Source organism: Aspergillus piperis (genome assembly GCF_003184755.1).
Source record: "Aspergillus piperis CBS 112811 unplaced genomic scaffold BO85scaffold_9, whole genome shotgun sequence".
Lineage (NCBI taxonomy): Eukaryota > Fungi > Ascomycota > Eurotiomycetes > Eurotiales > Aspergillaceae > Aspergillus > Aspergillus piperis.
Genome location: NW_020291599.1, coordinates 736034 through 762376, shown reverse-complemented (window position 1 = coordinate 762376; position 26343 = coordinate 736034). Strand labels below are relative to the sequence as shown.

General features: G+C 51.1%; 5 protein-coding genes across 5 annotated transcripts; 2 read left to right on the top strand and 3 right to left on the bottom strand.

Annotated features, from left to right (window-relative positions):
- Positions 1-1248: 1248 nt before the first annotated feature.
- Positions 1249-7104, bottom strand: BO85DRAFT_372030 (putative sister chromatid separation protein (Src1); the record flags this gene model as incomplete). The annotated part of the gene is made up of 3 exons (XM_025656017.1): positions 1249-1620; positions 4946-5399; positions 5525-7104. 3 exons carry the CDS (start codon positions 7102-7104, stop codon positions 1249-1251), a joined length of 2406 nt encoding a protein of 801 aa, XP_025515515.1.
- A 713-nt stretch (positions 7105-7817) lies between these two features.
- Positions 7818-15234, bottom strand: acyA (adenylate cyclase acyA). The gene is made up of 4 exons (XM_025655382.1): positions 14944-15234; positions 13848-14577; positions 8460-13715; positions 7818-8399 (listed from the first exon to the last, which is right to left on the bottom strand). The coding sequence occupies exons 1-4, from the start codon at positions 15120-15122 to the stop codon at positions 8106-8108; spliced, it is 6459 nt and encodes a 2152-aa protein (XP_025515514.1). The 5' UTR covers positions 15123-15234; the 3' UTR covers positions 7818-8105.
- A 4080-nt stretch (positions 15235-19314) lies between these two features.
- BO85DRAFT_372296 (glycoside hydrolase family 16 protein) lies at positions 19315-20486 on the top strand (the record flags this gene model as incomplete). The annotated part of the gene is made up of 3 exons (XM_025656036.1): positions 19315-19411; positions 19466-20020; positions 20089-20486. The coding sequence occupies 3 exons, from the start codon at positions 19315-19317 to the stop codon at positions 20484-20486; spliced, it is 1050 nt and encodes a 349-aa protein (XP_025515513.1).
- Positions 20487-21823: 1337 nt separating this feature from the next.
- On the bottom strand, positions 21824-23356 carry BO85DRAFT_438692 (cytochrome P450; the record flags this gene model as incomplete). Its single annotated transcript, XM_025658685.1, has 2 exons — positions 21824-22679; positions 22761-23356. 2 exons carry the CDS (start codon positions 23354-23356, stop codon positions 21824-21826), a joined length of 1452 nt encoding a protein of 483 aa, XP_025515512.1.
- An 877-nt stretch (positions 23357-24233) lies between these two features.
- BO85DRAFT_397760 (mRNA-binding protein NAB2) lies at positions 24234-26101 on the top strand. Its single transcript, XM_025657035.1, has 2 exons — positions 24234-24899; positions 24968-26101. Exons 1-2 carry the CDS (start codon positions 24466-24468, stop codon positions 26016-26018), a joined length of 1485 nt encoding a protein of 494 aa, XP_025515511.1. The 5' UTR covers positions 24234-24465; the 3' UTR covers positions 26019-26101.
- Positions 26102-26343: the final 242 nt, after the last annotated feature.

Here is a 26343-nt window from a genome sequence, read left to right as displayed (position 1 = left end):
AAATCTCAGACCGTTGCAGTGCAGCGTGAGAGTACCTGCGGCTGCAGTAATCTGCAGCAATTCCCCTACCACACCAACACAGTTGCCTAACCAGGCAAAGAAATAGTACCAGGCGATCACACTAGCTCGCCGTTGGCTCATATCCTCAATGTAGAATCGAAGGAATAGTTGGAGCCATGACCCACCCCGGAAAGCGCGAGCAACGCCACACATTAACGGATCTTACCAAGTGGGCCACCATGAGCCCTTAGTCTCTGCAAAAGAGCCCTGAAAAGCCAGTAAGATCCCTCAAGTGCAAGCCTGACGTGGTCGTAGCCGAAGAAAACGACCGTGGCCCAATTTGCATTCTGCGTGAATCATACTTTTGTCTCGTGAAAAGGAAAAGATTGACAGAAAAAGCCACGGTTGGTCCTCCGCTTGTTCAGATAGGCCCGTGGGCCGGCAAGTGATCAGTTATGCAAATTAATGTGCACGCCAGACAGACCCAATCATAGGCTGACCTGCATATGCAAGATTTGCTGTCGGTGACCCAACCTCAACCCTGAGCGTTTACCAGCGCGCTATTTCGGACCCATCGATCGACATATGCTGGGGGGTTCGTGAAGAATGGGCTTATGTAGCCATGATGCTTCGTCCGACGTTCGAGTGCTTCGTCTCCATTGCTTCCGGTGCCTAGATGATTTGCACCTTGAGTTCCACCACACTCTCTCACTGTAGTCTCCAGAACTGGCTACTTTATTGTTTTCAGAGTATGTAGCGCCTAAGAGACCTTCTTCCAACCCCAACAATGTAGACGGACCGCACCTAAGACCTCCATGACTGATTGTGATGTCTTCAACTGCATAGACAAGTATCGAAACGAGAGGGCGAAAAGGGGCCCCTTAGACGCTCACATTTCTCAGCCATCCACCCAATCATGCCAGAGCCACCATAGGAGAAGCGAGGAGACGGGAGGATATGGAGAAGATAGGAAATCTGTGGTTGGACGCCTGGCAATTGTATGTTCTCACTTTCGTTTCTTTTAACAGTGAACTAAGGGATTTATATTACCCTTCACATAACCTGGCCCTCTTTTCCCTTCCCCTCATCTCCTGCCCCGAGGCCTCTAACGTAGCTTCTCATAGTCTCGTTGAATAATATGGCAAAACGTGAACCGGTACTGTCGTCGCGTGCTCATGTCGGAGTCGTAGATAGGAAAGGTAAGTGGTCATCAATTTGATATATATCGTCGCTGGTGGTAAGTTCATTTTATTTCTCGTCATTCGGTAAACCATCCGGCCTGGAGCTCGCCGGCGTGCTGTTGTTGCCGTCTGTTGCCACGGAATCCACCCCGTCAGGAATATTTATCTCATCTTTCGGTGCGGAGCGAGCAATAACGGCCCGGATTTCATCATGAGTTGCGCCCGATCGGATGACGTCGAGAATGCCGTCGATGGTGGCACGATCACCAGATCGTAGCGCCTCGAGAAGTTGTTCCACAAAGCCACGGTAATATTTCAGATCCTCCTGGGCACGCTTGGCCGCGACTTTACGTCGCTTGTCGGCGAATTCATCGATCACGCACTCCCGGTCGTGAAGAGCACATTCAGCGCACGGCGTCCCTGTTGTATCTGCACTACACTGTGATACGGCCAGCCAAGTCAGAGCAGAAAGAGTGAGAAGATAGAAGAACTTAATGGAGGAGGGGCTAGATGAACCATTATGATGCATGATAAAGGAAAGGAAACCGCTAGAGTGTACTAGAAGAGTCAAGTTGGGGGAGTTTTCACCTTCGTTCGACGTCGTTTACATTCCCCGCAAGCCGTAGAAGCGCGCTTTATTTTCCCCTCCTCGGGCGCAGCAGCCGGGGTTGGAGGTTCTGGAATCCTCCTTGGGGCAATGGGACGAAAAGGTTTCCCAGACCCTTGTTGGGCCATGATTTAAGAAAGAGTGTGTCTGTATATGATGACGGAGAGGAGAAGAAGCAGCGACGGGAGAAAACAAGAGGCCCGTGGGAGGGGGCCAGCGAAGTGCCAGATAAGATCGCGGGTAGAAAGTTCTAGGAGCACTCGCCTCACTAGGAGGCGCATCTATGGCGGACGACCAGAGAAGGCCCCATGTTCATCGGACTAGCCAGGTCCTGCAGCGTTGTCGCACCGGCGTACCGCGGGCGGTCGAGACGAGCGGAAGTGGGTGGGTTCAAAAAGCACCATCTGCACTCTCAAGGGGGAAAATCCCAAAAAAAACTCAAAATTACGGCCCAATACAAGTAGGGGGGGAGGGGGGAGGGAAATAGGATCGGTGTGTGTTGTGAAATGTGACACATCGGGGCCTACGCAGGCCCACGGGCCGTCCCCAACGCTGTGGCTCCTCCAGTCGTTCCAGGAACAGCAAACCCTCGGGCATTTATGGCCAAGAAGCCGGGTGCAAGACGATTGTGCCAGTGAAGGAGAACCCCAGCTGGGAGTGGGAGGAAGATGTGCGAGTCAGGTCGACGGGACCAGTGCATGGAACATCCAGCTGGATGGTGGCAACCGAACGATCCACCAGGATGGGAGAGTTTGCAATGGCAATGGCTATCAGGGACAGCCCAGCCTTCGTTTTTTGGACAGACCCAGCAGCGGTCAGACAGGGAGTTTGGTGATTAGGCAGTATCAATAGTCACCAACTCGGCGATGCGCAGCTAAAATGCCTAAAGGGCCCATCCGTCCTTCTCCCTGAGTAATATGGTTTTCCCACCACCACTCTTTGGGTCAAATTTCGTTCCTCCTTTCCGTTTTTGAGCAGCTCTACCGGCGTTCCCCTGTTCAATATTCCTCGGGTATCTGTAGAATCTAGTTTTGTTGAACCTTTTCTTTCCCTGTTTTTGCTGTAGGCGGTTGTCTGGATGGGATGGTTCCCTCACGCCCCTTCATACACGCTCGAAGAATCCTCTCGCAAGGGGGTTCTTCAATGGAAAATTACTGGGATTGTGCGAGCATAACTTTGACCGAATCAACGGAGGACCATTGGTTGACTAAAGTAACGGCCGGTGCTCTGCGCGAATTCAATCGCGGCGTGAGGCCGGATATTTTATCCGCCAAATTTGATAGGCCACGATGAGATCAAATCGACGGAACGAACAAGAGGACCCAGGACCTTAGTCCGCTGGGTCGATGTCTTCGCGTCAACTACCTGCTTCCAGACGATCTTAGCCACAGAGTGACCACCCACGTATGTGATCAGGAAACACAGACCAAGAGCGGGTTGTGCCCCGATTACTGGTTCTGCAAAGCTAGGTGTGGATGCAGTTCTATGCACCGTGGGAAACCTGAGTGCCTGGTTTCTGCCCCCAACTTTAGTTCCTTCATACACTGCAGACCAGAATCCGGGGGAATGAAGTAACCATAGGACACCGCAACGCTATAGAAGAACCAGTATTTGATCCAGTAGTACCGTCACCCAGCAGCAGGGGAAGCGCGATTAGTATTGAGGATTGAAAGTTAACCAACTGCCGGCAGTTGAGAAGGAGATCAGCTGTCATCGCAAGGCAGGTGCTCACGTGCCCGGGTGGCCCACCGCCGCTAGTCCCGGTCGGGACTTGGTCTGGTTTGGGAAGTCAACCAACTAACCAAGTCTAGATTCAACCACTGGACGGACGAGCATTGGGTTTCTTCATATACATGAGCAGGAAGACGTTGGTCGTCGGTTTTACTTTTCGATAGACGTCACCCTGGTCCCTTTCCTTTCAATCATGGCGAGCTAATACGAGCTCACCCCAAGCAAAGGTTCCTTTACTCTCTTCCCTCTCCTACTATTTACTCCCTGTGACAACTCATATACTGATTACACTTCCTAATATCTCCAGGGGCAAAGTTTCTACCACCTACGTACAGCCCACAAACGGCCAAGTCTCCGGAACTACGCCGCATCTATATCTTCTGCTTGCAAATCACATATTGATTGATAATCTAACCCCTTCGAGATAGCCGACGCAACTAGAGAATCAACCCTATGGGACCGTGCTCGGGACCCAGATCGCTAATGCAGTTTCACTAGTTCTCAATCCACTACGTGGCAGAGTAGTTGGTAAGTGCGAGTTATCGTCTCGAGGAAACTGATAAATATGTAGATCCTGAACCGCCCAGTTATGCAGCAAACCACTCCACTACATCGGCTGGCGGCCGAAGCTCGGTTGCGGGAGTGGGGAGTGCGAGCGTTGCAACATTCCAACTAGTATAGGAGCCCGTCAATCGTTCCTATTGTAACCACGGCTCCCTCCCTCTCAATGTGGATGATCAGGAGTATCAAGCGCTTGATAGGCTGGCATCTATGCCGTGGATGTGGGGTCGTGTGATCGCACACAAAGTCGGTTCGGTACGCCACCTTGATGTCACGAACCAGAGTTGCTTGGTGACGAACCTAATCAACTTACTGAACTGAGATGCATACGTTCACTTCATGTCCAAGGTGATAGCAACATACCGACAGAGCAAGGATGGGGTAATGGGGACATCTCGCATTTCTTCTGTGCGCCACCTCATTTCGGAGATAAATTCCGGCTCCAACTATTCGAAGATCGTAAAACCCTTTAACGAACCTGTGGGTTCAACAGGTTTTGGAGCAGGCGATCCACACCGCCAAGACATCGTACGAACAAAGTGCTGCTCAATTGGAACACCACGAGCAAAATTGTCTGCTTATTGTAAACTCCTGGTCTGCAGGGAAATCCTAATAGTGTATACACGAAGTTGTAAAATAATGTAGAGGGCAAAGTATGAGTTCCAAGAAGGGAATAAGGACGGGACGGAGCAGACCTTCAGTAGATAGGCCTGCCCTCATCCCATTTGCGCAATTCTCCCGGGCTCTGCGCCAGCGTGGCCTCTCCAACGGGCTGGTCACGGCTCTGCTCGGCAGGAAATGGAGAGAAATGCACCTTACCGCTCTCACGGCCTGTTGCAGTGCTACCTTCAATCTCGCTCCGGACACTGCCAATCCCACCGATCCACTCCCAGACGCGAGCAACATCCCCACCACGGCCCTCACGAACTGAAGCGCGAACGTTCGCATTGCCCTCCACTACACTGCGAACTCGCTTCCACAATGCTTCACGCCGACTTCCGCGCAGCTCTGAACGGAGTACGTCGTCGCGCAATTGCCCAATGGGAATATAGGGCTCGCGAGCAGCACCCCTAGCGTGAAGGGCAGCCTGCGTCGCCAGGCGGTCGAGTGTCGTAGCGACTAATTCCGGGACTCGAGCCATATCAGAACGGCGAGCCCGGACTCTTGAGCGTGCATAAAGGGCTACACATGCGCAGAGAGCTAGAACCGAAAGAGGGAATCGATACGCGACGAGAGAGAGTCGGATGTTGCGGCGAAAGGCGCATGTGAGAGGGAGACGGCTGACGGAGGTCGAGGTGAGGGTGAGGACAGAGGATGGTCTGTAATCATGTTGTCGCCTCTGTTAGTTCCGTGAAAACACGTCAGAATCTGATTCCTTCAGTGCCACCATAGGGTCCGGGCAGGTGTGATAGAGCCTCCAGATTAGGAAAGTTGATCGACTTACTGCTTCATTCTGGTAACAACCTCCTCCCTTCCAATTACCTCACCCAGAGCTCCCTTCCAAAGGTCATCAAACTCTGTGTCACTCATGCCTTTCCGGCGCTGTCTCCCCACTTCCTGCTTCAAGTCGGATTCGCTGATTTCTGCACCGACGGTGCCTTCCTCATCCTGTGCCAGCTCGCCGCACTCCCACTTCGCCCTACGATCGCGCAAGGCTTCCAAAGCCTTATCAGCGACAGCCTTCACGCGACGCGCTTTCTCGCTGTCTGGCTCACAGGTTGGGGGTAGCGGAACCAACCCTCCAAGAGACAGTGGATGCGCCTTGAGAAGGAAGTCGTGTTCACACCGAGCTTCAAAGTTGGGATAGCAAAATGCGTGTGGGGGGCATGGTTCACATTGAGGTTCAAGAACATTGGCCCATTCAGGGACCTTGGTTTCGGCCAAGGACCAAGTGGGTTTGCCAATGCCGCAGAATCCGATCTCGATCTTCTCCTTACGCCACCAAGCACCGAAACTCGCGAACAATACGACGAGGATAACCCAAGGCGCTGCACGGCTTGCAGTTCCCTGTTTCTGTGGCCGCCGGCTTGGAGCACTGTACATCAAGTCGGCGTGCTCCCTCTCGAGCGCCAACTGCTCATCTGGGGTAAATTCCTCGCCCGCACTAAAATCGCTGTCCTCCTCGTACTTGATTGGATCAAAATTCTGTGGTGGAGTTCTCATATTTGAGATGGGGAGCTCCAATGGTGACCGCTTTGATGGAGTAGCACCATGCTGATCGTGCAGATCCGCTGGCGTGACGGACTTCCTTGACCGCAGACCGCTACTTAAGGCAGGCGATTCAAGCGAAAACCGCGAGCTGCTCTTTCTTTCCGATCTATGACTAGACGGCCTTGGGCTCTTGTATTCCCAACGGGCTGGCGATCCACTTTGGAAGGGATTGTCATCGGTGAAAACGCTCTCCTCCTTGGGTTCGAGTTTGATGGCAGAAGCCGGGGGTTCGGGGTTCACAGATGGTGTCATTTCGCTGCGTCTGGGTTTTCTGGCAGTGGACTTCCGTGGTGTCATGGTGTCAGTTGCCACAGGTGTTGCCAACATATCCTCCTGCGGCTCCGTGTCTGACGTGCGGTATCTTCTCGATTGCGATCTCGGGATAGACTTCCTCGAGCTCACCGACGGAGTAGCTGTAGCATTTCTTTCCTCAGTGTCGGCTGTCGATGCTCTGACACTTGCTCTAGAGCGTCCCCTTCTTCCAGTGGCTGTCGATACCGTAGACGGTGTAGGCGGGGGTGGCATCGAGTCTCTCGCCGGAGTTCCGCGCTGGTCGTCATAGTCGCTCACAACTGACGTCGCGCGACTTCCCATGTCTGTAATACCCTCGCTGGTTCTCCTGACTCTCTCGCGCTCTCTCAATAGCTTTCGGGCCTGGGGCATAACTTCCGCCTCCAGGATGCTGATAAGTTGGGCCTTTTTGGCCGAAGCAGGGTAGGGAACATCATGGCTGACAAGGATGGATCGCAGACGCGGTACGGTGAGGGAATTGAGATCAAAATCCGGAGCGAGATACTCCAGAGCGTCCGCCATGGTGGAAGCGATTCGCGTAGCTTATCAACGCCACGAAAACCGATGTGAAAAAGGAAAAGGCGGATGGAGGTTTGCGGAGAGGGAAAAATTGAACGGACGGATGGGAAGGAAAGATCTTCCTGGTCTCCGCTCTTTTGGTGAGAACCTTGATTATTGTGCAGCCCCCAGCTCGTCAATGACGGAAGTAGCCGTTAATCAGTGGTCTCCAGGGCAACCAAGCGGGGCCGTGGCAAGAGAAGCCAACTGGCCGATTGAGGGTAACAAATACGAACGGATTCAATATCGCAATCCAACCTAGAATCTAGAATGATAAAAATCGATTCGAGTCTGACGGAGAGTGATGAGAAGTGGAGAGAGGAAAAAGGGTCAATTTGAAGCACGGATACGGCAAGATGAGCAAGCTGGGCTTGGCCCCCCGTCATGCAAACAAATCATAACAAACGCTGGTCATCACGTGAGCGGGAGGCAACGCGCCTGAGGTCTCCACTCGTGGCGCATGTCTCCAGACAATAGCTACTTAGATATCTTATTTAGTGACATAGTATAGTCCACAGTGCCATCCGATTAATAGTAGATATCCCCAGAGTATTGCACATGGTAAATAGGCCGATAAATGCATCTCACCAGACGTTGCGACTCATCGTCTAGAGGCCTCATACAGTTATCAGGCGCCATGTTACGATCCGCTGTACTCTATATGTAGCCTATACATTTACGAGGTAGCCACCAGATAAAAAGATAATCCGCTTTTACATTTCCATTAGATGCACAGTAACCAAGAAGTTGGGGAAGAAAGATACCACCAAGAAGGAGATAAAAGGGCAAGAAAGACGAACCCCACCCTTCCAAAGCTCCAACCTATGCTGTGAATTCACACTTCCCACCAACCCAAGAGACGCCGCTCTGCAGTAGAATAAAAAGAAGCTAAAAAGAAAAGTGCAATGAATACAATAAAGATGTGAAGAATGTAACCCTTGCCAGAAATATATTCAGGGTGGGTTTCAAGGACGAGGTCCGCCAGGGTTAAACTCGTCAGATGGCGGTCCCATATGAAGATAGGACGACGAGGCAGAGTCATAGTTGCTCTCACCGTTGCTATACTGTGGGTCGGTGTATGTATAGCTAGTTGCAGTGCCAGCACTGGCATCGATTTGTTCCTTTAGAGCCCGGAATTCTGCGAGCTGAGCTTGTAGTTGTTGCATCACGTCTGTTATTGGTACAGCGTGGTCATTAAGCTGGTCGCCTGGCCGGAAGGGACGCATCATGTTTCGAATGGAGAGTGTAGTGATACAGACCTGCGAAATGTCAGCGCATCTGGCATACAACCTGCATGTTCAAACGATTTTGTCACTTACCTCGATGCGAGTTACCTGCTGCTCGACTAGGCTTATCACAGTCGAGTCTGCAAGCTCACCACCATGGTTCTTCACCACATTGAATAGAGCTACATTCGGCTCCTTGAGTCGAGCTTCACCTGGGTACTCCAATGCAGCGCAAAGCCTCTCCAGACGAAGAGTGATTTCCCACAACCGCCAAATTAAATCCGTCTGGATTTCCAGTTGAGAATGCTTGCTAATAGTAGTTGGGGCAAGCTCGTTGCTTGCATCTTTGTCCAACGTCGTCAATCGTCCCGACAAGCCATGCGGATAGATGAGATAGAGCGGTTCCGGATTTTCCAGTCCCTTTAGCTTGCGTTCACCCTGGTCCTTTATCACGAATCCCTGGCTGTTGAGTTGCTGCAGCTCCCGACGAATATTGTGCCCGAGGGTATCATACGCGTAGCTTTCTTCCGAGCCTGTCGACGCCGCCCGTTCGCTATCGGCAAATATCTCCAGGTTGCGTTGAATGTCACTCATGAAGTCCGACGAGACGAAAATTTGGCCACCATCAGCGACCGCGGAGATTCGTGATGCTCGGTTCACCATTGGCCCAAAATAGTCCATACGGTTGGTGACCGGATCTTTCTCACACACAGGTTCGCCCCAGTGAGAGCCCATCCTGACGGACAAACCCCTGAAAATGATGTTATTTTCCGTATCATAGACGACTTGGCATTGGGGCTGCTCAAGAATCTCCGTCGGCCATTCGGCGTCAAGAAGCTGTGTCTGGCAGTTGAAGCACCACAGCAAAGCAGCAGTGGTGGTAGAGAAAGCGACCATAAAGGCATCACCTTCAGTCTTCACTTCATATCCACCTATGATACCCAGCTGTCGACGAAGGATGTCATTATGGATCTGGATGGCCGAACGCATCGCATCAGGACAGGTCTCCCAAAGACTGGTCGACTTCTTAATATCAGTGAAGATGATTGCCAGTTCACCAACAGGGGCATCCACGTAGTTAAATCGAGCGAGCCTGGAGTCACCAGGCGCATCACGCGGCTTCTTGGTGCGCTTGGTACTGGGAATAATCTGTTCCTCGGGGGGCCCAACCATCGAAAGACTTGGCCGGGTCCTGATCTTCTCCCGTCGCTTGAGATCACCCACACCTAGAATCATCACCATTAACTTGTTGGTCGCACCAAAAGATATGGCCAGGTCTCTGATCTTCTGGGCTGCGATCATGAGATCTCTTCGTTCAGCCCTGGTCACATCGACTACCAGATCCGGCGTCACGTAGTCCCACAACTCTCTAGATGCCAGAATGACCATCTCATCCTGCTCTGTCAAATTTACGTGCATGGTGTGTGGAGCTGCGATGACAGCAGGCATCATTGGGAAGTGTCCAAAAGCTCGTGACACGGTGAGGACATCGTTCAATTTGCCGGTCCGGGAGACAAACCCTCCGGCGTCGCGGATTCTTGCCCTTTCATGTGTTTCGGCAGGATCATGGTTTTGAGTCAGGTGTCTTAGGGAGCCGTCCGCTTTGACAAGGATCGCCTGGGCATCTCCAACATTTGCAACATAGAGGTCCATGTTATTGAGGTACATGACGGTCGCAACGCCGCCGAGATCAATATCGTCTTTCGTAAGCCGAACTTTTCTCTGATCGGTTGAATCTTCCTGATACTGCCGGACATCCTGATCCAGAGACTTGTAGCAAGCGAAGGCCATATTCTTATTCAGAGTCAAGAACGCCCTCCGAAGCGCATCAAGCGGTGTCTCGTGTTGCTCAGGGCGCATTCTTTTCAACTCAGAAGAGAAAGTATGGATGAAATTCTCGTGAAGGAATTTGGCAATTCTGGAACCTCCACTAGATTGAGACTGCCCGTCAAACATACCCACGACCGTTTCAACCTTGTCTGGCTTCAAACGAGGCACAATCATATCAAAGATGGAAAGATGCTCGCTTTTGCCGAGAAAGTCAGCCATACCGTATGCGAGTGAGCCCGCAAGTGAAGCAGACGTCCTGACCCGACGATCTTCGTTTTCCTCAGGGATCGTTGTAATTGTAAGAGTGACATCCATCAATCCTAGAACGCGCAAATGGATGAGAGAAGTGAAATCGGTGAGGTTTGTCTGATGCTTTGGCTGTTGCTGTTGGTTCGACAGGGAAGAGCCAGGAGGTTTGATCTCAAGCCGTTTGTTGCCCGAAAAGTTGAGGTATTTGAGGTTTCGATTCCAATTCCAGTTCCAGTCATAGGGCCAGTTCGAGACATTATACTTGAGAGAGTTGCTGCCAACATCCAGAATTGAGAGTTTGCTGACCTTACAGAGCTCTGCGGGAAGCACTTGGAAGCGATTCGCGTTGATGTGAAGTACCCTCAGGCTGCTTCCTTCTTCAAGGTCATCAGAAGGAAGAGATGTCAGTTCGTTGCCAGAGATGTACAATTCGGTCAGCAGCGGCCAACGTCTCAATAGTCCCTGGGGGAGCTCAGTTAATTCATTGTAAGACAGGTTAACAATGCGCAGCTCCGGGATGAGTGAAAGTTCACGAAATATGTCGTCTTCCAAGCGATTGTCAGCCAGGTACAGGTTCCGAAGTGACCCGCCAAATGTCGTAGCCACATGCTGAGAAAAATTAGAGTCCTTGCGTGAAGATGGACTGCCGTCAGTCAGCGATCGAGATGCAGCAGAGACTTTCCTGCCTTGGCCGAGGGAGGATGCGACAGAGGGCTTCCGGTAAGCACCACCGTTTGGAGAGCTTCCAGTGCTAAGCACGCCGCCCGATGTTTGGCTTGGTCGTCGAGCCTCTTGCTCTTCCAAAGCACCTAGCTCCTCATAGCTGGGTGTTGTTGATACGCCAGGCGTCGCGGCCGGTGTGCCGATCGGTTCGCTAGGGACCTGAGGCTGCGGGCTTCCATGCTTCGGGAAACCTTCAAGGACGTTCGAAGAGACGTTCAGAGTTTCGAGCCTCAGGCAGTGCCAAATTTCCGGCGGTAACTTTCTCAGATTGCATTCCCTCAAGTTTAGATACTTGAGCTCCGTCAAGCAGCCAATCGTGGCGGGAAGAGCAGCGAGGGGATTCTTGATCATGCTGAAGTGCTCAAGCTTGCGCAATTTGCCAATGTGAGGTGACATTGACACAAAGTGATTCTTGTCTAGAATAACCTTTGTCAGATTGGGTAAATTTTCGAAGAAAGTGTCACGCAATTGAACAAGCTTCGCAGAGGCAATATTGAGAGACGTCAATGTGGGTATAGGTGCGTCGATTTCGAATTGAGTCATAGGACAATGGTCAAGCGCCAAAGTTCTGAGTTTTGGGAACGATCCCTTGAACTTCGATATAGCATTGTGTCCAATGGCTACCTGCTCCAGGCGAGGGAGAACACACAGTGTGTCAATGTTCGTGATTTCATTGAATCTTGCGTCAATTTCTTTCAGGTTAACGAGATCTCTGAAGGTATCGTCTAAAGCACCTCTGACTATGTTGTTCGTCATCCAGATCCGCTCGAGTGTCGCGAGCTTGCCGATTTGTGGCAATTCCGAGATATTGTTGAAGCTGATGTCTAGATCAACTAGACTCTTCAGGCCGCAGAGGAGGTCAGGGAACACCTTGAAGTTGTTTGACGATATGTTGAGGCTCCTCAAGTACTGGAAGTTACCGAAGTAACTGGGCAACTTGGTGAGCCTATTGTTGGCCATCTTTATGCTGACGAGTCCGTGCAACCTGTCAAGGTTGGCATGAGTCAGGTCCTCCAAGAAGTTATTGGACACGTCCAGATATGTCAGCCGACTCGCAAGCCCAAAACTTGCAGGAAGTCTAAGAGCCTCGTTCCCAATGAACTTGATTTCTCGCAGGTTGATGCATCCCTGGATAAAGTCCTTCGGTACGTCCAAAGCCAGATTCTTCGATAGGTTTAGCGAAATAATCTCGGGCGCTTTCTTGTAAAGACCAATGGGGATCGTAACAAGGCTTCTATTCGACAGGTCTACATGGCTGAACTTTTGCTGAGCTTTGCCAAGAGGATCATTGCCATCGATGATGTAGCCAGTGATCCTGGCCGGTAGAAATGTAAAACGCAGAATGTAACTGTGATCTTCCCGGCCGACCTCTTCGATACGGTCTTTCTCAGTATAGCCCACTTGTTCGAGCATCCGTTTCTGCATGAGTATGGGCATCTCCGTCTGGTCAAGCTGTCTTGAAAGGTCATTCTTCTGCATGACCAGCTCGTAATTACTGATATGTTCAGTGAGGAAAGACTTTCGACTGAGTCCATGAACCAGGTCTGCGACAGTGGCGTATAACCCACCCGAAAGCGTAGCGAATGTAGCATCTGGACGGAAGATCCGTATGTACCAATTCAATCCATCCGGCTCGGTAATCGTAGGGCCGGGTTCAGAGGTGTCCTGGGGGAGTAAGGTAGACGGCTCGTTCTGCTTCTTCACATGCCAACTTTCCGGAGCGTCCCAATTTCCCGCGGGCACCGCATCACGCCGTCTTGTTTCCTCGGATCGAATGGAAGCACCATCAAGCATCTTGCTCTTTGCGCTCGGTGATGGTGGGTTTACAATACCTTCCATGTGAGTGAGGTCTGTATCGAGCTCCCACACATTGGATCTGTCGGGTTGTCTGATTTCCTTTCCGGGAGGAACCTCGTTGGCATGACCTCGACGACCTCTCAATTTCGCAGAGCTGATGGCTAAGCCTTTGCCGTCCCTTTTGCGCTCGTTATCTCCCGAATCGGCCAAGCGAGAGGACGTTCCGCTTTCGATACTGCCCTGCCGTCCACGCCTGGCAGGCGAAGCTTCACGTCGAGACAACTTTGAAGCAGCAGCTTTAGTGGTCTCTTGTACTGCCTTCGACCCGGTGATGTTCTTCAAATGACCGTGTTTCGGACGGCGTATCTTGTCGAGGAAAGACCGCTTACTCGTCTGTGCCCCAGGCGAATTTTGGCCCTGTTCTCTGGAGTAGGCGCTTTGGACGCTTGGAGTAGGGCTGGTTGAACGGCCAACAAGTGTCGTAGTCGAAGTCATCGGAGTTGGGTAGTTCAAGCTGCCTTCTCTAGACGGCCGAAGACCTAGAGATAGATCGTCTCGTCCCGTTGCTGGGCGATTAGAATAGCCTGCTAAATCACCAGCGGCTGTCGGTTTCTCTTCCTTGCTTCGTGAGTGGCGGTGGCCGCTGAAATGCCGGCGGGATTGGTCTCTCTGGGACACCGACCCGCGTTGGCCATCAGCCGTTGCTGTGGGTGCTTCTCGGACAGGAGCTTCGCCATACTGGGGTATATCCTGAAATAGGTTTGATATTAGCTTCCTGCTGCCCAAAGGATAACAGTCACGTGATATACAGCACGCAAAAGATGACAGACTGCTCGATAAAAACGAAAACGAACAAAAAGTACACTAGGCGCCGAAACTCACGTTGAAACTTTGGTATAACCACGGAGTGATTTCGCTCGAAGGGAGAGGGGTATGAGGTCTTGCTTGATTTGGAGCCGGGGAAGTTCCTGGATTTCGGGAGCCATCGGAATTGGCTCTCTCGCGTGCTCGAAATTGATCGAGGGAGGAAGGTTTCGTAGCCGAATTTTGAGTGAAATTGTCCGAGTCATGTCTCGGATCCCCATTTCCAACATACTCGTCGCCGAAAAATCCTTGCAACTTCTTTTTGAAAAGCGCACCGGCACTAGATTTGGAACCTTGGCTACTGACAGTCATGGCGCTGGCGACTGAAGGCCTTCGGTGATCACCGTTGTAGTCTAACTCTAGAGGTTCGCTCGCATATGTCTGGGCCGTTCCTGGACGGAATAAGTTGGATGCGGGAGACGCCTCCTGCTCCGAATAGTCGTTGAAGAAGGTTGACGGACCATCATTGGGTGCTACCGTAGGAGAAGAAGCAAGCGAGGGTTCTGCGTCGTGTTGGGAACTGTCCGGTGGATTTAAATTTAGTTGTGGCGGCCGATTATTCGAGTTTGCAGTTGGTGAAGTGCCGGGATCCTCAGTTCCCAGCAAATTCATGGCCTTTCTGTGACTGCCAAATTGAGGAGGTTTACGTTGGTCTTTTGGGGCGAAATCTGAGCCCCAAGAAAAGATGGAAGAATATAGGTCACTCGGATCTTTTATTGTTGGTGATGTGCAAGTCTGTGCATCTGGCCTGGTAGTACGTCAGTCAACTGTAACCAGAATTGAAAGTCAACATGAGCCCATCGCTTTCTGTAGCTTTCAATCATCCCATCAGATAGCGCTATGCGTGAAGTGACTGAGGCAGCACAACCCAGGAACGGAATGGCAGCATTCACCAATACGGTGAGTGAAGTAGGATTCCAGACACATAACGACAGACATGGTAGGACATATCTAGAAGAGATGCCGAAGACAAGCCAGCATTGCACGTGGCAACGGCAGCCACCATCCGTTCTCCTTCGCCGAAAGTAACGACAGCCACATGACGGCTATGTCTGTAGCCTCCGACCAGAAGCAATATGAGGGAAGAAAGAGCGGGGAGGATAATGTTGCCTACCTGTCCGTATCTCTGAATCCCGATAATGGAGAAACACTGCGCGCGTTCGAAGGTTCATGATTATGCTGAGGTTGGTGGGTTCGACCTTCTCTAACAGTCTCTTGCGACAACCAGCTGTGCGCCCCTGAGCTCTCCGAGCTGCGCCGCCCTCCGGATTGATCACTGTTTCGATGCGACATGCTTCTGACTTATGAACAGTTGTTTAAGGAGGGGACGTGGCGAAAAAGAAAACGGACTGTCACCTGAAGCGGTTGCCGAAGAGGGAAATAGGGGGAAGGAGGGAAAGCATTAATGAGATCGAAATCGAATTTATGGTGACAAAAAAGCGAGGGAGTTAATTATGATCTCGTGAAGGTGTCGTGGGAGGAACCGCTGGTAGATCCGATCGGGGGGCTGATCTCGAATGGCGTGGGGATATAGATACTGCGTCGTCGGTATAGGCAAAGATTATATAAACTCTAAAAGTAACCCGAAGGTCTCAGCGAAAATGTACCACCGGAAAAGGAAGGCTTGCCACAGGCAGTTATCACAGTACGAACAGTATACGATCGTGGCACGGGGTTTAGCGTCGGGCGCGACGGTGTCAAGACGTGCTTCATGTTCTGGAGGGTGAGCGGCAGCGGTCAGGAAACGCCATCGCACATTCTGGGACGAGGACAGCCAGGCCTGCGACAGGCTTCAAGAATGACGGCAGGTGGGGGGTAGGGAGAAAAGGGGGCGGGACGGGAGAGGAACAGAAGAGTTCAGGGAATTAATAAAAGAAGAGGGAAGAAGAGGGGGGAGGAAAGGGGAATGAGAGAACGTCAGAAAACCACCAGCATGAACCGGACAGGTGAGGTTCGCGTGGATGGGAGTTTAGGTGGTGATTAAAGTGGTGGTGGTGACGGTCGGCGGGAGGAGTGAACCTGCGCAGAGTTGGAAAGGCGTTGAGGCTCTGACCACGAGCAACCCGCTAAACCGGACCGAGCAGCAGCAGCAAACAGCAGCAGCAGTAGCAGCTCCCTCTTGTGGGTTTTTGGGGAGGGGGAGTGGTTCAGATTCTGGTGGACCGCTGCTCGGAAGCTACTGTAAGCTCCCTCCCATGAAAAGTCCCCAACTGGTTTGACCGGTGGACATGATGTCAAGATCCGACTGGTCTACTTTTCTGTCGCTCCAAAAGGGTCGTACCGATTGGGACAAAGTCCCGATACCTTAGAGGCTTGAGTTTGCATTTCCGGCATGAAAAATCTTATTATTAAGATTTAATCCGCCAGCTCAGATTCACTTTGTGAACCATTTGGGGAGCTTTCAAGGGTCGTTTCCGGGGCATGCATGGTCCGTGAGGATGTCCGTGCTTCAACAGGATACATACACTACGGCAGATAATCACAACTAGCTTGCGATGCTACCTCTTGTACGGAGCACACAACACCTTTTTGGAAGCCGGAATACCCGGCAAAACTTCCACGGCCCTTGTCCGGCAAGGTTTTAGTCATCCCAAATCCTGACGGTTAAAGCGGCATTGGTTGAATAATGGCTGAGAATTTGAGCAGCTGATGATACTTGGTAAGTTTCAGCTGTCTACGCCTTTTTCCTCTCTACTTTTTTCTTTTTTCTTTTTCATAAGCGAGCGGAGTATCTACGGTCAACACTACCGGGCCTGTCCTACCAATCAGATCTCATGCCATCCCACTCCTGAGCAAGGACTCCTGCACATGAGCGATTGTGGCGTTCCGTTGATCGCCAGATCATTGCACCTTTAGCAAGAGAGGCATGTTCAGGAGCGGTGCAAGGTGGATGGGGTGGAAAAGAGGAAATTAGATATATGTTGATCGACCTGAACGGATGCGGTACAGGGTTAGTAAGTAGTTACTGTAAGTTCCCGGCAACACTCATACCCTTTCTAGGTTTGCGGGTTTACAAAACAAATGACACATCCCATATCAGTAAGGTTAACCGAGCTGGCTAATTGCCAAAGATATAGCACTAGCCAGTGACCCTTTTAGAAGGTGGAAAGCAGATTCTCAACACCTGTTCAACAGATTTGCTTTTGTCGTACAGATAAGCAATGTCGAATTGGGGGCCATGGTGTATGGTTCCACTGCCATATTCTTCGCTCGAATTATCGGCTCATAGTATTTTTGCTATCAGACAACCCTCGAATATCCGTTGACATGTAGTGCCCTAGATGTTCACACTGTTTGAAATTTTTTAATCATATATTCAGAGTGGTGCTACTACCCATCTATTAGAAATACCTTGACGGTATCATCGAAGCCCGACTAAAATATTGAGAATATATATTAGCATCCCGGGGTATTTTGAACATTATCGGGATTTCGGATTCCAGATTTCGCCAATGGCAACAACTGTTCAAATCTTCAGAATTAGTGAATATATATATACAAAGTACTTAAGCTACTTGGCCAGTTATCTATATGGACCGATTGAAAACGGTACCAACCTGGAGCACTACTACTTTTAGCATGCAGGCACAGTTGACCCGCATAATGGGGCGCAGTAGAGATGCATCTCCATGAGGAGATCGGAAGTGCTACGTAGTCGGGTTAATAATTCCGAATGGCACCTGCAGGTCACTGATGAAGCAAAAAGCATCGCTCCTGTATTGTATCCAAAATGAAAAGGAATTACCTGATGCGTATGAACGGCTCTGCCTGATCTGGAACGATTCCACATCCTATTATGGGCATGGGCATATGTAAAGTGACAGTTCCCACGGTTGGACGTCCTGGACTGTTCTAGGTGCGCCAGAAAAGAGTGTTCGTTTGGCTCAGTTACTTGTTAGGGGTGCGACGATGTCATACTGCCCGAGAATGTAGTTGACGCTCGAGAGTATGGAATTTGATCATACTGTATCTGGTTGAAAGTCAATCTTTTGCGATGGTTCCCCAGAAAACACATATACTTCGCCATCGTCAAGCCACAGCGTCGCTCTGATATCAGCGGCTAAGCGGGGCATGTCAATTAACCATGGTGGTTCTACAATTATCTGTGAACAAGGTTTGGGTAGACAGGGGCTGTGTCACCTGGACACAGTAAGATAATTGATAGAGAGCAGAAATCTGCTCTACGTGAAGCTGCTTCCCGTGGTGGGTGGAGCGTAAGCATGAATCGGACATGGCAGAGGAGGCCCACGAGAAAATCCTGCAGCAAAGCGGAATGATGTATGCGAGAAAGACTAGCTAGAAGCTACTTCTTATAAAAAGAGATATTGTTGGGTTGTGGTTCTAGATCACCAGGGTCCCGATAGCCTGATAGGTGCCGATGGAAAAAGAGAGAGGCTGGGGGTGGAGCGGACGGGCGGTGATCGACTCCCAACTCAGGTGGCGGTTGATGCTATTGTTGGAAAGGGCCTAAACCCGCGCGACCGCCGCTGTCTTGGAGCGGTCGATGGCTGTATAGGACATGATGCAGAGGACGAAATGTCAGAGTGTACTACGGGGTACGGAGTACTTAGGTGCCGTTTGATATGCGAAAGGTGTCAAGTGATGGCCTGTCCTGGTATTGTGGTTTGGACTGACGGGTAGACAGCTTATTGCCTATTCAAGTAAGCAAAGTTTACTAGGTTTGGTGGAAAGTGGGCGGCGCCTGCCGCTGAGAATGTTAGATCCTTCATTGATACATCTTGTATCAAGAGCAGACAACATTGAAAGCTACTAAACAAAGATGTGAGAGAATTGCTATCAAGCTGATAGGTCCATCCCATTCTTTAGGGATAATACTTTTGCCTATTTTTCATACTCCACACAGAGAGATCATTCAAACTCATTTCCTTGTGGTCGCATCCTCTACGTAAGGTACAGTCATGGTCGACAGTCCTGAGCCAATCAGTGGGGCGGATGGGGCGGTGATGAGGCCCCATGAGCGACCCGGTGACTGCCCGATCGGGCATAATGGCGATGACGGGCCCGAGATGGAGCAACAGCAAAAGCGAGGAGGCTGGACCAAGAAAACCATCAGTCCGACCTTTCGATGGAGTACGAGGAGTCGGAGCTGTCCACACGGACGGTGAGGATTGCACCTTCCTCCGCAACTAATTTCGCCTGTGCCTTAAATATGATTGCGTCCCTACTCTTGGCTTGTGAATGATGGCTGCCTCGAGTTTGACTCCTCACTACCACCACCGGCACCTTCCTGCGCCGTGACTTTGCCGGCCAAAGTGGTATTGCATTAACCTAGTACTGATCCTCAATACCTGTCCATCCTCCTGTTTAATATCCCTCTCATCCCGATTTCACCCCCCCCTCCTCCAAACAGAAAGAGACGCAAATACATCACCGGTTATTGAACTCTGTCCGCCCTCTCAACCTATACCCTGATTGCAGTTGACCACCCCAATTGAGTGAATCACCGGGATATTTCGTGCCCACCATGAGACTTCCGCTTGTTAGCTCGACAGTCGCTCTTCTTTCCAGCGCCAGCTTAGTGGCAGCGCAGACATACACCAATTGTAACCCACTGAAGAAATGTAAGTGCCCAAAATCGTATGTTTGATGGGCAGGCGCAGCTAATACTTCTAAAGCATGTCCTGCGGATCCCGCACTGGGCAAATCTGCGAGCTATGACTTCACCCAAGGCAGTTCGTCCGACTTTACTGCAACCGGTAGCCCGACCTATGGTGACAATGGTGCCGAGTTCACCGTAGCTCAACAGGGAGATGCGCCATTGATCCAGTCCAACTGGTACATCATGTTTGGGCACGTGGAATACGTGATCAAGGCTGCCCCTGGAACGGGCATTGTCAGCAGTGCCGTTTTGCAGTCCGATGACTTGGATGAGATCGACTGGGAATGGCTTGGAGGGAACGACCAGCTTGTGCAAACCAACTACTTCGGAAAAGGAGATACAAGTAGCTACAATCGTGGAGCTACCCATAATGATCCTGGGAACCACGACGACTTTCACACCTATACTGTGGACTGGACGAGCAAGCAAATCGTCTGGCAGATCGATGGCACAACGGTCAGAGTGCTTACGCCGGATACTGCCGACACGAACCAGTACCCCCAAACCCCCATGGTAGTCAAAGTAGGAGTCTGGGCTGGAGGCGATCCCAGTAACCCTCAAGGTACAATCGGTGAGTGTCTAGCCACATGTCCCTGCAGTGCTTGCCACTGGTTTGCAATATGCTAATGTTTGTCTTAGATTGGGCTGGAGGGACGACCGATTATAGCGCCGGACCCTACACAATGTACTTGAAGTCCCTCAAAGTGACGGACTATTCGACTGGCTCGTCATACTCATATGGTGATGAGAGTGGGGACTGGACGTCAATCACTGCCAACGGAGGCCAGGTTAATGGAAACATTGGGGCCGATACAATGACCTCAATTGAGTCAGCACCCACTGTGACGTCGACAGTTGCCAGTATCCCTATCCCTTGGAGCGGCACTCATCGTGAAACATCCAGCTTTGTGACTCCAGATGTCTGGCCTTGGGTTGCGACAGCAACATCGACATCGCTGCCTTCTGGCTGGACATATTCTGGTTCTAGACAAATCCAGCCGCCTAGCGCGGCTTCTGTGAGTGAGCATTTCCCTTAACACCCTTTTATACAAACATCAGGATCTCACGCTAAATCGGTACTGCTTTTAGTCTTCCTCCCAGTGTATATCAGCCTCCTCGCAATCTCGGCCGGCTTCATTCTCCCCCTCCGTCTCTAAATCCCGCTCAAGAACTCCAAGTTTGACTGCTTCCTCGACGACTGCTGCTGGACAAACTAGTTCCGCCACTCATGCGGGTAGCTCCACCACGACCAGACATCTCTCTCCTACTTCAACCAATCATGCAGCCCCAAATGTGAATGCTGCGGGAAGACCAAATAGGATTCACATTGGCATGCATGTGATATGTGTGCTTATTAGCACAGTGATCATGCTCTGATACGCTGCGCAACGACCGTTGAAAAATTGATCAGGTCTATACATTACCAGCACCGCTACTCGACGACAGTTATGACAGTTATGCATACGACACGACTACTATAACACGACATCACGACGAAGTGTATATGAGTGATTGGCCCCTTTCCTTCTTCCTTGTTTCTGATAGAGATCTTCATGAGCTATGTACAGCATAGGGTTGGCGTTGAATCACGAAAGAGGCGAGTCAGACGAGCTCGCTAATTGCACCACATGCTGTGGCTTAATTGGATCAATTGGCGTTGGTAGCTCCTAATTAATAATATTGGCTTTTGTTAAAACCATCGTTGTTTTTCTTAGCCCACCCTAATCGTGATGTTGAGAATTGTGAAGATTTGGCTGAAGAAGAAGAGGAAGAATGATAACAACAGGGCTTGATCAGACATTACTGAGCTATTCGGCTGACAAAAAGGATCTCCCCCCATGGGAGCAGTCAACTTCCCAAATATACTAGGTCACTTCATAAGTCGTTTGACCGCAGACCTACCTCATGTTGTCCCGAAATTTCCATTGGAGACGCTACCGCAATAGAATACGGACGGTCAAATAACTGACCAATTACAGAACCTACTGTAGACATTCAGATGGCCTACATCGACACCCTGACCAGGTGGCACTCATATAATAGTATCTGGCTGGAAGGGGGAAGAATAAAGTTAGCGACTGCAGCATGGCAATGTCAAGAATGAGAATCTTAACCTAAAATCGAATTGGTTTAGATCACGATGAAGCAGTCGGGGAACGGGCAGTCCAAGCAAGTTAGCTACGATGAATATAAATAGACGCCAAAGAAGGATACATAAGAAAAATAACTAAGCCAAGTGAAGACGGATGAGAGTCCAATAGTCCGTAAACAGATACCCAACATTATTACAACCACACAACACAGAAAAGAAGCACAGACTACCGTAACATTCAACGATCCCACCATACCATGCCATGCATCTTGGCCCATAACATCACTCAAAAACACAATTAAACTCACATCCCGGATTCAAGGTGATTTCAAACCTCAACATCGGATCCTCGACCTTGTCCTTCCCTGCTGGTGGCACGGCCGTCAGTGACTCGTAAGCCTGCAAAATCCTTACGACGGTATATCCCATCTCGATCATCGCGAACTGCTGTCCCAAACAGATCCTAGGCCCACCATTAAACGGAACGAAATACCACGGTTTCGGCACCCAATCGCCCATCCATCTCTCGGGAATCCACTTTCCAGGGTCGAAATAGTTCTTATTACTTCCAGGGGATGGGTAATGCGCCGGATCCCTCTGCATCATCATAGTCGAGTAGATCACGCGAGTGTCGGCACGAACGCCTACAGGTCCGGTGCCATCAACGCCACCGCCACGGGGGAGGGTCGTGTTCTTTAGTGCGTAGCGAACGTTAAATGGGACGACGGGATAGACGCGCATCGTTTCGTTAAGTACAGCCGTGAGGTATTTCATTTCTTTGAGGTCTGTGTAGGTGGGTTTGCGGCCGGATGGGCCTAGACCCAGTCGGGAGGCGATTTCGGATCTGAGTGCTTTGACTACGGAGGGGTTGCGGGATAATTCGAAGAAGCAGAATGCGAGAGTTGTGGCGGTTGTGTCGCGGCCGGCGAGTAGGATGGCGGTTAGTTGGTCGCGGATGACTTGGGGGTCTCGGGTGAAGCGGGCTAGGGCGTGGATGAATGTTTCTTGCTTTGAGAGGGACTTGTCGAGTTCTTCGGGGCTGAGGGATAGGGCGCGTTGGATGAAGGGGGCCATGAAGTCGTTCATTATCTTGAGCTTTTGGCGGAACTTGGTACGGGAGAGGATGGGGTTGAAGGGGCTGGGTTGGTGGTCAGGATTAGTTGGTGATTGGAGGGAAAGAAGATAGCAGCAGGAGGGCGTTTGAGAGTAATGTACATACCCGTAGCGAAATATCTCGCCCTGTCGGTGTTGTACGTAGCTGAAGGCGTCGGCGAAGCTGGTGGCTGGATTCTGCAGGCTGTTGGTACCTTCGCCGAAGAGATAGGCTGTGGCAGCGTCTAGGGTGTATCGAAGGAACAGGGGAGTTAGGTCGACGACTTTGTTGCTCTTGGTCCCTGCCAGGAGGGGGAGAAGGTGTTGGACGTGGTGCTCGAAGAGTTCTGTGTCCACGATGCGGTCCCTGGTGAACATGGGCCGAATGAGTTGACGCGAGCGAGACCATAGTTCGCCGTCCGTGACGAAGATACTGTCGCCTAAGAACTCTTTCCAATCGTGATGAAAAGGCTCTCCTTTGCCATAGTCCGCAAATTGGCCGGTGAGTAAAGCTCTGATGTTCTCGGGGTCCTTGGTGATGATCACTCGATTTGAAATACCAATATCCAGTTCAGCGGTTTGGACATGATCAATGGTTGACGCGCCATGGGCAGTCTCCATGAGATTCTGCCAGTAAGTGAGATCCTCACATCTGCTGTTTGCCATCACATAGGCGTAAACATTGTCGAGGGCTGGGGATATCTCGGTTAGCCTACGGATCATTGTGAAAGGGGCATGCTGGTGATGGTAATATTCGGGGACGTGGTATTAACAGACCGTATGGCAGCCAGAACCGCATGCGTGGAGCCCTCAGGCCCAGTCGAGAGATTTCCCAAGACACTTGGATCTTACGGATGAGACATGCAAGGAAGAAGATCCCCACGAGGCAAGCGGATGCCTTCATGGGGCTCACCCGGTCAACAAGATATTCAAGCATGGTGCCAGGGCAAAGGCCTCAAGAGGGAAGTGGGATGAGTCAAGGTATAGTTAAGGGTTGGAAAGCCACGGCACAGGAATGCAAGAATTATTCTGGTCGTGGACACGAGTCATGCACTATTTAACCAAAAGCTCGACTATATGTCACCCAAGATGCAAGACCCCCGCTCGTTTGATTAAAACTCTCATTTTGATTGACCAGTGAACCCCGCGCATTGCTAAACAATTAGACCCGAGGTTCCTATACTGGAATGGTAGTTGCAGATCGGATAGACAAGAAGAGAAATATGAAGCTAGAGAGCTAGCTAGCTGAGTAAGGCAATTTGGCGCATCTGATGGAGCTGAAATGAACTGCTGGTATGGAGTGTGGATCCGGCTCAATTGGTCGGGTTCTTGATCCTTGTACAAACTTAAACTTCTATGTCCTAACTGAAAAGAGCATATGACCCTCTATGACAGGAAATTACAAGTTGACACCACAGGTCAAAAGCATTGAGGCGAAGTGGTAGATGCTAAGTTTCCGGCATTTCTCTCTGGGGCAATTCGCAGCCAAACTCGCCAGTTGGCGGCTGCGCCACGGCAGTACCTAGCACGTGACTGATGTGGCGCGCGACTTTCATCATCGGCGAAGCAAAGTTCCTGCGACGGATACCAGATCTCTTCCCAAAACATCCCTCCTCTCCCCTCAGCTCTTTCCCTCCATCCTGTATAGCCTCCGATTCTTGACAATCTTTGGCTCCGGGAAACCTATTATATAAACTAGCGAATCGTCTCAAGAGCGCCTTCTGGGTTCAGTGGCGCGGCGTTTTACGATACCCCGTGCCGTCCCTCCTACATTTCCTCGCCTACGTCTGTGTCACTCCTAGGTCGCTCTTCAGCACTCGTGCGTTTGCATCATGACTACAATGGTCACCGCAGGAACCCCGCTCGCTGAGGCGCTGGGTCATGTCATTCCCCCGAAGCTGGTCGAGATGGGTTGGAGCTCCGACGGTGGCGACGACTCAGCCCTTACCGATTATGTGATCTTGATGCTGGCGAATGGCAAGACTCAGGAACAGATCGCCGGCGAACTCTCCAATGATCTTCTCGGCGGTCTCGGTGAAGGCGATACACAGGCCCTCGATTTCTCGAGATGGCTCTTCGAACAAGTCGAAATTCTCAACCAACAGATCAATGGCGGGGGTGCCCCGGCACCCAACGAGGCTTCATCTGCACAGGCGATTCCGTCATTTGGTGATCAAGAATCTGCTCCTACACAAATGTCCGGCTTTGATGGCAATGCGCAGGATGCCGATATGAGCATGGGCGATGCAGCCCAAGGCGACTCGATGTGGGTTTTCTTTCTCCCCATACCCAAGTTGGCGATATAGACTAACCTCTCTTTTTTTTTATGTATAGACCGACGGGACCGAAAGCCATGCGCAATGGTCGTGGTGGTGGACGTGGTAGAATGCTCAACCAGATAAATCGCTCGATGGACCGTGGGGACTCGGCTTTACATCGAGTCCGCGGTCAAGCTGGCGGTGGACGGGTCAACTCCCACGGCCGCGAGCACGGAAAGGGCCGTTTCAATCAGAATGGAGGCGGCAGAATGCCCGGTGGTCGTCAGATGGGTGGAATGAATATGGGCAACATGATGAACATGACCCAGTCGGATCAGATGCACCTCATGTCTCTGCTTGAGGAGCAAGCTCGTATGATGGCGCAGATTATGCCCGGTTTTGTTCCTCCGGCAATCAACCCGGCGTTCCAGCAAAATGGCTCCCAAAATGGCCGGTCTTTGTTCGATCGAGTCGAACGTCAGCATGGCCATCGGCACCGCGGTCAGCGCCATAACAACCATCACGAACAGTCGGGAGATGTTGACATGGATACGAAACCTGATCAGGCTGGACAGGAAGGGGGCCAGGATGAAAGCAATACCAACACTGTCTGTCGCTTCAACCTCCGGTGTACCAGGAAGGACTGCCCGTTTGCACACCAGTCGCCCGCCGCCCCCGAAGGTTCTCCGGTCGACGTTTCGGATATTTGCACTTACGGGGCTGCTTGTAAGAACCGCAAGTGCACAGGCCGCCACCCTTCACCTGCCGTCAAGTCGGCGCATCAGGCGGAGGAGCTCTGCAGATTCTTCCCCAACTGCGCCAACCCTCATTGTCACTTCAAACATCCCAGCATGCCCCTTTGTCGGAATGGAGCCGACTGCTCTCAGGAAGGCTGCAAGTTTACTCACATCCAAACCCCATGCAAGTTCACACCTTGCCTTAATCCGAGCTGTCCTTACAAGCATGCCGAGGGCCAAAAGGGTGCCTTCTCCGACAAGGTGTGGACTCCGGGCTCGAAAGAGCATGTGAGCGAACGGAAGTTTGTTGCAGAGGAGGAGGGTACAGAAGAGTTGATTAAGCCTGACACGGCCGGGGAAGGTTCTCAGAGTCAGGAGATCGCGACTTAGATTCCGGCGTTGGATCAACCTGACCACATTTCTTTTGATGATTCCACATTGTCCAATTCCCCATATGATGCCGGAGAGATCTCATGTATTATTTTGTGTGCGCGGGTGCTTACTTGGGAGGGCGTTCAATTTCGATCTACTTTATGTTATGGTCATGGCAATGGCAGTAAAGAATACTTACGGTGGCTTTGTAAATAGAATCTGGATATCATGAGATTGCTTATGTTCTGCACGGCCTAGTCAGTCAGTACCTTTCAGCTTTTGTAATAGTGGTCTTGTTGTTGGGGACCTTCGTAGTAACTGGAGTGCATATGCCGGTCGTCAA